Source organism: Ictalurus furcatus, chromosome 3, assembly GCF_023375685.1.
Source record: "Ictalurus furcatus strain D&B chromosome 3, Billie_1.0, whole genome shotgun sequence".
NCBI classification, from domain to species: Eukaryota; Metazoa; Chordata; class Actinopteri; order Siluriformes; family Ictaluridae; genus Ictalurus; species Ictalurus furcatus.
In genome coordinates, this window is record NC_071257.1 from 5,418,524 (window position 1) to 5,430,432 (window position 11,909).

At 39.1% G+C, this 11,909-nt stretch overlaps 1 protein-coding gene across 1 annotated transcript in view; it reads right to left on the reverse strand.

The window, feature by feature from the left end:
* Nucleotides 1–347, reverse strand: part of rps6ka2 (ribosomal protein S6 kinase, polypeptide 2) — a 42,607-nt gene extending 42,260 nt beyond the window's left edge. Inside the window, exon 1 of the mRNA XM_053620503.1 lies at nt 115–347. Within this exon, the coding sequence (XP_053476478.1) occupies nt 115–213 (99 nt within the window). The 5' untranslated portion in view covers nt 214–347. The remainder of the gene's footprint in view (nt 1–114) is intronic.
* Nucleotides 348–11,909: the final 11,562 nt, after the last annotated feature.

Below are 11,909 nucleotides of genomic sequence, written 5' to 3' on the forward strand. Positions count from 1 at the left end.
GCGTCCACAGAACCTGATCTGCACCAGGACAAGTTTCACATAGCAACAGAGCAGGTACACAGCGAACACCTCGCAACTTCAGACAAGACAGATGGAGGAAAAAGAGGCGCTCACCTCGAGTTTGCACAGGCTGGAGCTTTTGGAGCGCGACTTCCTGCGCAGGTAAACCGAGAACCACCTCCGTACTGTGAATTTCCGCATGTTCGCGTCCATCGTCCCGCGTCGGCTTCCCGAGGGCAATTTAGCCTTTATCCTAAACTGTAAATCCGGATCACACACCGCGGGGATTTACCGTGGCTTCTCGACCTGCTTTCTCTCTAATCCATATCGCGGACTTTGCTATGAGCTGGACGGCGGATTCAGAAACGCTGGACGTGTCCGACTCTGTGCTTCGGTTTAGTGCTGCAGGGCGATGTGACACGGCTCCGTGTCTTTCAGCATCCTTTTTCTCCTGTCCTGTGTGGCGTCAGTGAGACCTGTTCAGCTCTACCTTCAGCTCCACTCCCTTTCTGTAGCCAATCCCGGCACGCTGCCTCCTCCCGGTCCCGGGGCGCTTAACGACTGTGGAACTCGGCAATGGCTCTACCCGTTTTCTGACAAAACCCCGCCTCCATGCTTCGCATTCACCACGCAGCCGCCGGTGCGTAATTGGCGGATTGCTTTGTTTGTATTAACTGCTAACCAATCATAGCGCAGGACGCCGGGTTTTGTCGGAAAACGTGTGGGAAACCTGGGCAGGATGCAGACGACGATAGAGGAGCTCACCTTGCGCTAGTGACAGAGCTGATATAGGGAATGGGGACAGGTAGTACATGGCGAGACGAAAACAAACAAACAAAAAATTCAGCAGGAATTGTATTTGTTTAGGATTTATGGTACTCTCACAGGAATGCTGGCCTAATATCTATATTATGAATACATTCAAAAAGCATGAATTACTGTCGTTCCACAAAGACCCAGCCCTAGCTGCAGAACCGAAAGTTCAGGGGGTGGAGTCGGATCTGATCCAGCAACTCCTGGATCCTACCTGTGCAGACACCAATAATAAGTCGAGGGGGTGGAGTCATACCGGTGCAAGCTCCATCCAGAAGTCGATGGGGTGGAGTTAGATCTATTCCAGCTCCTCCTACCTGTGCGGGGTCTATCCAGAAGTTGAGTGGGTGGAGTCAGATCTATTCCAGCTCCTCCTACCTGTGCGGATTCCAATAAGAAGTCGAGGGGGTGGAGTCAGATCTATTCCAGCTCCTCCTACCTGTACAGACTTGAACCAGAAGTTGAGCGGGTGGAGTCAGATCTATTCCAGCTCCTCCTACCTGTGCGGACTTGAACCAGAAGTGAATCTGGGTAGAATCTAATCAAAAATCCAGAGGTGGAGTCAGACCTGATCCAGCTCCTCTACCAGAGTAGAATCTAACCAAAAATCCAGATGAGGAGTCGGACCTGACCCAGCTCCTCCCACCTGGGCGGACGTGAACTAGAAGTCGGGGTTGGTGGGAACCTGTGGTTTAGGGTTTGAGTAGAGCAGCGCAAAAGAGCGATGTTTGGAAAGTCACTTTAATCAAGCATTCTCCTGTGAGCGTTTTTCATGGCAAAAAGTGACAAATGAAAAAGTCTTCAAATGTGTGAGAACAAATACGTATATAGAACAAAAGAGACAATATTGTATGTAATGAAATAATGTGGGGATGGGGTGAGGAGGATGTTACAGATGACAGGCATCTGTTTGTGTACTGTGCTTTTTACTGGAGTACATAAGTGGTAGCAGGGACGTTCGTGGACATTACACAATGTTAAATGTAGTTGTAAGCAAATAAAAATAGGATGTGTTATATTTTTATAGAGAGATGTAGATAATCATTTGCAGTTTGTAAAGGTATAAGTGTAATAAATAATAGAATGCACAGTTACAAGACAATAATAAACTCTCAGGTGGTAACAACTCTGTTGACTATTTTTCTGTAATATATATGAAATAAATGGAAAAGGGGCAGGGGCGACTTCTGTTTACTGTGTTTGGTATTTGGAGGAAACATGGCATGAACCCATTAGAGCATTATGAACCTAAAACACTTTTATTTTAAAAAACAGAAATCACACATGCAGCAGCGTATCTGCCTTTAAGTGTGTGTGTATATGAAATATTTTTCCCCATGTCATTCGTATTATGTCATTAAAGAGACCTTGTGGTATAATGCATTACTCAACACTAATGGTTTCAGTGTCCTGCTATATATAGATGTTAGATTTTCACCCTCCCATCTAATATCACCACTAGCCATTGCTGAAAAGTGGTATAGGGATTACTTATCTTTTTTCTACAGACTTTTGTCTAATGTTTATTCTTCAAAAACGTTTAATAAATTACTTAACAGAATGAAAAAAGCCTGACTTCTCATTACCTCTGACTAATGCATCTGACATCAGAAATTACACACATCTGTTTATTGATCTGATCCATCAGTTTCAATCTTTGTGGACTTATGCCTGACTAAATATAGCTTTCTAAAAATAACAATGAGAACGCGGCATGACCTTAAATAATCTTGTTATCTTTAGGATTATCTAGTGATTATCTGTACCATACATCTAGTGACAGTGCCACCAATTTAATGGAACATTGGGACACTTGGGACAAATAACCTCCCAGGACCGACATATTTTTCCTTTTAGTTTCTCTGTAGTTATGCATTCAGATGCACAAAAGGAGGTAGTCTTGCAGAGCATATTTACCTGTAAGTCTTGTTCTGCACCCTGCATCAGAAAATCCCTTTTGTTTTTGTATGTCATTCTATAGATAATAGATGACATGTAATGAATTAGAAATATCATGAAAATCAGTTAAAAATATGACCCCCCCCCCCAAATAAATAAATAAATAAATAAATACTGGTTTGCAGTGCCAATGCCAAATAGCATTCATGCAATTATGACAAAATCACTCCAACAGAATGGTCCAACATTATTTATCACTTATAAAATAATGTATAAAACCTTATAAAATATTTATAATGAATCCGAGATATTGTCTAAAATCATGACTCTGTTTAAACAGAATTTTAAAATTTGGTAACATAGACTAATTACTTATGGCAGTGCAATAAGTACACATACTGTGTATACAACCTAGATGCTCTGAATATGCAATTTGTAAACATCCCCAACACTACATGTGCTTAAAATTTCATGAGTCGGACTGTCGGACTTGGTTGCGCCTCATACTAATGAGGAATCGGATGGGGTGCCAGTGGTCTAACGACAGCTACTGACAGATGTGTGAGAACTAACATCAGCTTCATGGCTAATTACCAAGACAACTTCAGTCGGATTTAGGGATGACTTAGGGGTGCATGTTTTCTCATGTTATCCCATGAGACCCAGTTGAGATCCTGATGCAAAATATTGCAAACAAATCAATTTAATAGTTCATTTTAAAACAAAAAGCCATAACAAGACATATATACAAGAAACGATGCATGATTATTGTGTAACATTAGACATTAGAACATTTTGATAAACATTATAATAATCTGACAAACTGAAAGTAACTAAAGAGTGTAAGGAGGTTAAATAGCTATATAATGTTGTAGCATGTTGACACATATTGTTATTCCTAACAGTAAAAGTTGAGTAATAAGTAATAATCTAGATCAGTGGTTGTCAGATGCAGGCCCAATAAAATATTTCAGTTGGCCGAATCAAGTACATATACAGTAGCAGAAGCAGTCAGTCAGAGGCATTGCACAATTAATGGGCATAGCCAGTGCAACAATCTGGATGTCCTGAAAAAGTACGAAACCACGGAATGGGTCGGCCAAAGAAAAAGAAAACAACAACAGCTGATGACAGAAACACTATGAGAACTATGGGAAAAAAAACCCAAAACAACAGTCTGTGGCATCACCGACAACCTCCACAGGGCAGGGGTGATGGTATCACAACCCACTGTTTGAACAAGAATTTGGAATTTGCAAAGAAATAGAGAGAAGAGCCACAAAAGTTCTGGAACCGGTATTAACTTCTACCAAAGTGATGGAAAGGCCAAAATGTGGAGAAAGATAGGATCTGCTCACGATCCAAAACCTACAAGCTCATCTCTAAAAATGGTGGAGGTAGTGTCATGGCTTGGGCTTGCATGGCTGCTTCTGGAACAGCCTCGCTAATCTTTATTGATGATGTAACTCATGATGGTAGCAGGTAGCAGCAGAATGAATTCAGAGGTTTACAGGAGCATTTTGTCTGCAAAGAAATGCATCCACATTAATCTGGAGGAACTTTATCATACAGCAAGACAATGATCCAACACACTGCCAACTTAACAAAGGACGTTTAATGGCGAAAAGTGGAAAGGTTTTAGACTGACCATGCCAATCACCAGACATTAACCCAATTGAGCAGCATTTCACCTCCTGAAGAGTAGACTGATGGGAGAAACCCCCTGAAACAAACAACAACTGAAAGAGGCTGCGGTAAAAGCCTGGGAAATCATCACAAAAGAAGAAACAAACGATTTGGTGATGTCAGTGAGTCACAGCCTTGATAAAGTTATTACAAGCAAAGGATATGCAACCAAATATTAAATGTTATTTATTTTAATTTACGTCAAGGCTTATCTGTTCCTATACTTTTGCTCGCCTAAACATCGAGTGGGCTGATACAAAAGGTTCTATGTTTTGTTTAACACATCTAGATGTAAATACCAGGAAATAAAAGCTGAAATCCTAAACTTTTGTCTCATATTCATCTCTTGATCTCGAACACAAATGTCATTGGTGTATAGCACAAACAAATGAATTGGCCTTGCAGTTTTGATCGTTTTGGAGGGGACTGTACACAATACCACTAGATTCTTGGACAGATCATTTAATGAGGTCCCTGGTGCTGGACTACCTTGCTGACACATGCAATCCGTCATTTGAGTGAGCTCAGTTTTCTCATTAACTGCCATGGAAAGGTTTTGTATACTCTCCAATAATTTGCATGGCTTGACCTTGATTGTCGGCGAGTTGAACTTTGCGTATGGAGGTACCACTGTTAGCCAGGTCTACATGTGTTCTATTACTCGAAAAACCATTAATAAATACGCATGTAATAAACACTCACCGTGTTGCATTACAGTTTAACACCTAATAACTTAACACTTGACACAGACTCAGTATCAGGCATCATTAATGTGTTATCATTAATGTCCTACTGTAGAAACTTTTATTATTAAGGAATCATGTCATTTTATTTAAAAAAAAAAACAAAACATTTTGACACGATTATATTAGTAGTAGAACAAATATTTTGGACAATACAAAACAACTTGTATAACACAAACACACACAAAAAAGTCTTAAGAGTGTTATTATCTCATCAAGTAAATAATAGAAAACAGAGGAAGCTTCCTTACTTTTAAATGTAACTGAAGATCTCTTAAACTTTGTTGAAGAACATCTTGCTGTTAACGAAGTGTGACATTTGTAAAAGAGCTTGGGAGGAATTAAATGCACCACTCAGCCATCTGACACCATACAAAGTGTGACTGATAAGAAGTGTGTTAAAGAAATACTACAGATGACAAAGTGCTACCAGCAGGTGCTAGGTCATAACTTCATTTCACACACTCTCTGGTCTTAACAAAACCGATGATGATGAAGTGCCGTGTCAACCTCTGTACTGTGTTATGTCAAGATGAGCTATGATCATAGATATATTAAACATGTAGGACATGGATGAACATTTTATGTGTCTGTAGTGTGGTCATTAGTTGTAGAAAAGAATCGGGGATCGAAATAGCTGCACAATACATTTTAGCAACTAACTAGAAGTAACATTAATAGTTATGTAGCTGCACAAAATGAGGTAACTTCCATCCATCCGTCTTCTATACTGCTTATCCTTCAGGGTCGCGGGGAACCTGGAGCCTATCCCAGGAAGCATTGGGCACAAGGCGAGGTACACCATGGACAGGGTGCCAATCCATCACAGAGCACAATCACATACACACTCACACACCCATTCATACACTACGGACACTTTGGACATGCCAATCAGCCTACCATGCATGTCTTTGGACTGGGGGAGGAAACCGGAGCACCCGGAGGAAACCCCCGAACACGGGGAGAACATGCAAACGCCGTACACACAGGGCAGCTGCGGGAATCGAACCCCCAACCCTGGCAGTGTGAGGCGAACATGCTAATGAGGTAACTTAATGTTTATAAAATATAATTATGTACAATTTAATCTAGTCTTTAATTTAACAATTACTATTTTGTTGTATTTATTACAAGAAGCCAGTTTTAACCATACTTTCCCCTCAAATAATGTTAGCTAGTGTACATTTTTTCAGCAGACTAACACTGACTACCAAGCCAAATACACTTTAAAGAAGCTACAGCCTACATAATATGTATATATAATGTATTGTAATACAATACTGAAAGCTGTAGCTGATTTCTTTGGCCTCAGACGTTTCCTGGTTGCCACTGTCTCAACAAGCACAGTGGGAAGAATACAGAAAATGAATCTAAACACAATGTGCCTATTCCCAGCATGCTGAGTTGCCCATTATCAACCCAATGTAGGTCACATTAATCTACCTCCCTGACCCAACAAGCTAAACCCAGCAACCGAGTTGTAAAAATAACAGCATTTTTAGACTGTATATTTTTAGTGCCAAAGAAACTAAATCTGCAATAGGAATATCTCTACAATGTTTCCCCCATAAAGAATGCAAAGAAACAGCCCCATGCTAGCCTACCTACCTTCTGACCCTTTCCTCTGAATAGCCTGGTTATTCTATGCTAATATCTACTGTATGGAAATGCTGTTCTAAATGGCAAGCGGCAGCACTGAGGAAATACAAGCCTGTATGCTGGAACTTCAGACTGAATCTGGAATCTGAAGTGGAGACATTTAATCACAAAAATCAGAGAATTGAAGAGAATGCTTGTTGATTGACTTGTGTTTACTGCCGCTGCTTGCTACAGTACTGCAGGTAGCATTAGCAAACAGCTAGGCAGCTAGATAAGTTCTATCTGAGGCTTGATTAGTATTTTAATATAAATCAATATATATATATATATATATATATATATATATATATATATATATATATATATATATATATTCTGCTATTTATATAACAATAGCCAGTTGTGTCAAAATATACCATAACAACCTGCTAACATTAGTCAAGCTAGCTAGCAAGCTTATGTAGATAAAAGTTAATGTTTAACATTTCACTGGCCTCTAATAGTTTATTCTGGTGTGCCTATTTTGTAAAATCACTGACCTCAACTGAGTAAATACTTTACAACTACTTTTTTCATGCCTACAACTGACACATCTGATAAAATAAATGTTCTATATTTGAGGAATGCTTTTTTTCAACACTTATGTTAACTAACCAAGTGAGTTACACTGAAGTGAACAGCACCTTAAGTATATGTAAAGTTAATGTTAGCTAGGCAAATCCTGTTGGGTTTTCAGTAGCATGCTAGATTTGTTTGCTAGCTAGCTCATGTTAACTCATAGAGGTTTCTAGTTACGTAGTTAGCCATCTAGCAAAGGTGACCCTTACACATTATCCTGAACAGTATCTACAGTGCCCTCCACTAAAATTGGCACCCTTGGTAAATATGAGCAGAGAATGTTGGGGAAATTGTGTTTATTGTTTAACCTTTTGATATTTTTTTTTTTTTTTTTTAAAAATCACAAAAATACTTCGTTAAATATAGATGTGCAACATTTATTGACACCCTTTTAGTCAATACTGTGCTACCTCCCTTTGCCAAGATAACAGCTCTGAGTCTTCTCCTATAATACCTGATGAGGTTGGAGAGGGCAAGGGATTTAAGACCATTCATGCATACAGAATCTCTCCAGGTCCTTCAAATTTCTAGGTCCATGCTGGTGGACTCTCCTCTTCAGTTCACCCCACAGGTTTTCTGTGTGTTTCAAGTCAGGGGACTGGGATGGACGTGGCAGGAGCTTGATTTTGTGGACAGTGAACCATTTGTTGCTTTTGATGTATGTTTTGGATCATTGTCCTGCTGGAAGATCCGACCACGGTCTATTTTATGCTTTCTGGCAGAGGCAGTCAGGTTTTCATTTAATATCTGTTGATATTTGAGAGAGTCCATGATGCCATGTATCCTAACAAAATGTCCAGGTCCTCTGGCAGAAAAACAGCCCCAAAACATTAAAGAGACACCACCATATTTAACCGTGGGAATGAGGTTTTCCATATGGCTACCACTCTATTGGTATAGAGAGGTATACAGTCTATATTGTCCTATAGGTAGGACAATATAGATGCATGTCCTCTTCCAGGTTGAATCAGAACACTTCCAGTTGACTGGAACTTCTTAATTATTGCCCCGATGCTGGAAATGTGCATTTTTAAAGCTTGTGCTATTTTCATATAGCCACTTCTCATTTTGTGAAGCTCAACAACCTTTTGCCGCACATCACAGCTATATTCCTTGGTCATACCCATTGTTATGAATGACTAAGGGAATTTGACCTATGTGTTACCTCATATTTACACCCCTGTACAGGAAGTCGTGGCTGACCAATTTCCTGTTCCTAGTCACCCAGGTGTACTAAAAAAAAATTAAATATCAATGGGAATATACTTCAAATATAAATTTTTTCCCCTATGAATTCATAGGGGTGCCAATGGTTGTGGTACACATATATTTAACAAAGTTTTTTTTTTTTTTGATAAACCTGTGTTGTGTTTGCAATTGATTGATATCCATGAGAGCAGAGCATTTTTCTGAAATTTTGAACAAAACATCAAAAGGTGGAGGGCACTGTATAGGCTGCAGCAGCGCTTGGAGATATATATATATATATATATATATATATATATATATATATATATATATATATATATATATATATATATATATATATATATATATATATATATATATATAAAACACAGCAGGCAATCGCTTCTGGGCATTGACTTGGCATCTCACTTCAAAGCATCAAATGCTCTAGCTAGCAAGTCTAGCTCACTCAGTTAGCTAATGGTTTACCTGTACATGTTTCTGCAGGTTGGATGATGAGCTGTGAAGTGCAGATATCTCCACAGGTCTTGGCTCATAGTTCATTTGCAGATCATTATCATGCTGTTTTCTTTGAAGTTCGTAAAACTGAGGATAACTGATGAATTGGGGCAGGGATACTCAGACATTGCTGCTTATAACTGATCTTTTAACACCTGCAGTGTAGACCATTGGCAGAAAACTGCTTTATTCTGATTGAGTCTCAGAATTGAATTATTTAAAATGTGCATATATTATCTTTTAATTGGTTTACACTCTTCCAGGGTTAAACACATTTTTTTGTACTCTATAATAGTGATAAATTTAATTGTAGCAAAGTTGGATAATAAAAAACAATAAACTCAAGTAAATGTACTATGATTTAATTATACTCAATTAACATTAAAGGGAACCATGACTTTCCACTTTCTTTATGTATGGAAAATGTGAAATCGGTGCAATATAGGTTTAAAAAACAAACAAACAAAAAAACAGGCTAGAGGAATCAAACATTCAAAAATCACCCTATTGAATGCAAGGCATCTTGCATAAAACCTAGAAAAAATGGTGAATATACAAAATCCATCCATAGATCCAGCTTCTGTACCGCTTATCCTATACAGTCATGGTGGAGCCTGGAGCCATTGTGGGGGACACCTTGGATGGCACAATCACACACACGCACTCGCACACTATGGACAATTTAGAGATGCCCATCAGTCTACAATGCATGTCTTTGGACCGGGGGAGAAAACCAGCGTACCCGGAGGAAACCCACGAAGTACGGGGAGAACATGCAAACTCCGTGCGCACAGGGTAATCCCTCAACCATGGAGGTGCGAGGCAAACATTATTGTTAACCACTAAGCCACCCTATGTACAAAATCATAAGTAATAATTACTCTAATAAGGTGTGAAGCTTAAGCGTCATCATTCAAAGGCAGCTCTTATTAATCATTTGAGCAATATACAGCAAATTCATAGTTACAGGTCCATGTCTGTGAATCCAAAGCAGCCAGCAGCCAATTCAGTATACTGCACTCTTGCTTAATCATGCTCCGGTTTCTGCTTTTATGTATGTAAATGATAAGCAAGTGGCAGAATAAACAGTGCTGGAAGAGGTGATTGGGACAACACGCTGTTCCCAGTGTTCTGTGCCAGTCACTAGAATATATGAGCAATTCTGTCTCGTAGTTGCACCTGTGCTTCTGACCATATTGACAGTAATCCATCAGACGAGAAAGTGTCAGGAATCCTGCTCCTTAATTCAGTCTGTCTGCCGCAGAGTCTGAATATTTTTTTTCCTCTCTCTCTGTCGCTTGCACTTTCTGTCACTCAGGACAACAGACACAGAAAAACAGCTCTGTACTCAGTGTTACAGCTCTGACTGCATACAGAAAGACGGGTATAATCAAGGACAAATTACGTCTAATGACACGGTCATATTTTTTTGGCCAAGCAATTACCACATAAAAAGAAAGCAGGGCGCATTGGGCATAGTTTGACAGTCTGTTTCTTTATTTGCAGAGATGTTTGGATGCTTTTATACTATTTTCTAGTCCAGTAAAAGATTAGTCAGAAAATCTGCAAAGGCTTTTCTTATTGTCACCGGCTTAATGACAAGGGATTAGTTGAGGTTAAATAGATTTCAGAATACTGCATCCAGATTTTGAGTATATGCCAGATAATGCCAAAAAATTTAATATTGTAACAGGTCTTAACCTCGTTCAATACTTAAATATAACATACTTTAGGAAGACTTACTCATCCAACACCTAAACCTATATCAAAGATGTCATAAAAAATATTTCTATTCACCCGTGAAAATCCAACAAGCTTAAATATTATTAAAACTCAAATCCATATTTAATACTTGCTGTGTATACTCTATGTGCACATGCACGTGCACACATACATCTAAGGAGCTCCTGACCATCTTCCAGGGTCTCTTCATTCTCACCCACATAAATTGAGATCTTCATGCTCTCCTGTGCTACGAATGACAGCTAAGAAGAAAAATGTTTAAAAGTGATAGCTATTATCTCCCTCATTGGTATAATTTCACAGTCTGTAGGTGGTATCTAGGAACCTCTAGGAAGAAAAACAGCCCAGGATGACCCACTTCAGTTATGGATCACACGTCAGACATAAGAACTATAAGGTGTAAACTGGGATAAAAGAAATGAACGGGTGCTAAAATTGGTATTGTGTGAGCAGGATGAATCACTACCTGTGATTAACACTGAACTGAAACAGTTCTATAATTGCAAATCAACCCGAGAGAGCCGAGTTGTTCACGCGAACTGTAACTGAATGAACTGTAATTCTAAAACTGCTTTCGCACACGTTTTTTGTAGGCCCTTTTGTAGCACGTACTCATTTCCTTCATCCCCAGGAACACTTACAGACGTGTTTGAAAGTTTGTGAACGCTTTAGAATTTCTGCATAAATCATCAGGTTTTCACACGAGTCCGAAAACTAGAAAAAAAGAACCTGATTAAACGGACGAGACAAAAATATTATACTCGGTCCCTTATTTATTGAGGAAAATACTCCAATATTACATATCTGGATGATTACACGTGTCAAGAACAGGAATCTGAGGCTTTTCTTTTTGCAAACTTTCAATCGTTCAGTTTCCGTGACCTTCCCAACGTGTAACCTACGATTCCTGTTGTTGTTACCCTACTGCCTCAAGATTCAACTTCTTGTCCATTCTGAGACACTTTTCTGCTCACCATAGTTGTTAAGGAAACCTGTTCACAGCAACCTAACTGGATAACTTGACCTTGAATAAATTCAAATCTTACATCTCAAGCAAATCTCAAGTTTCATGGAATAAGTAATGCACCAATAATGAACAAG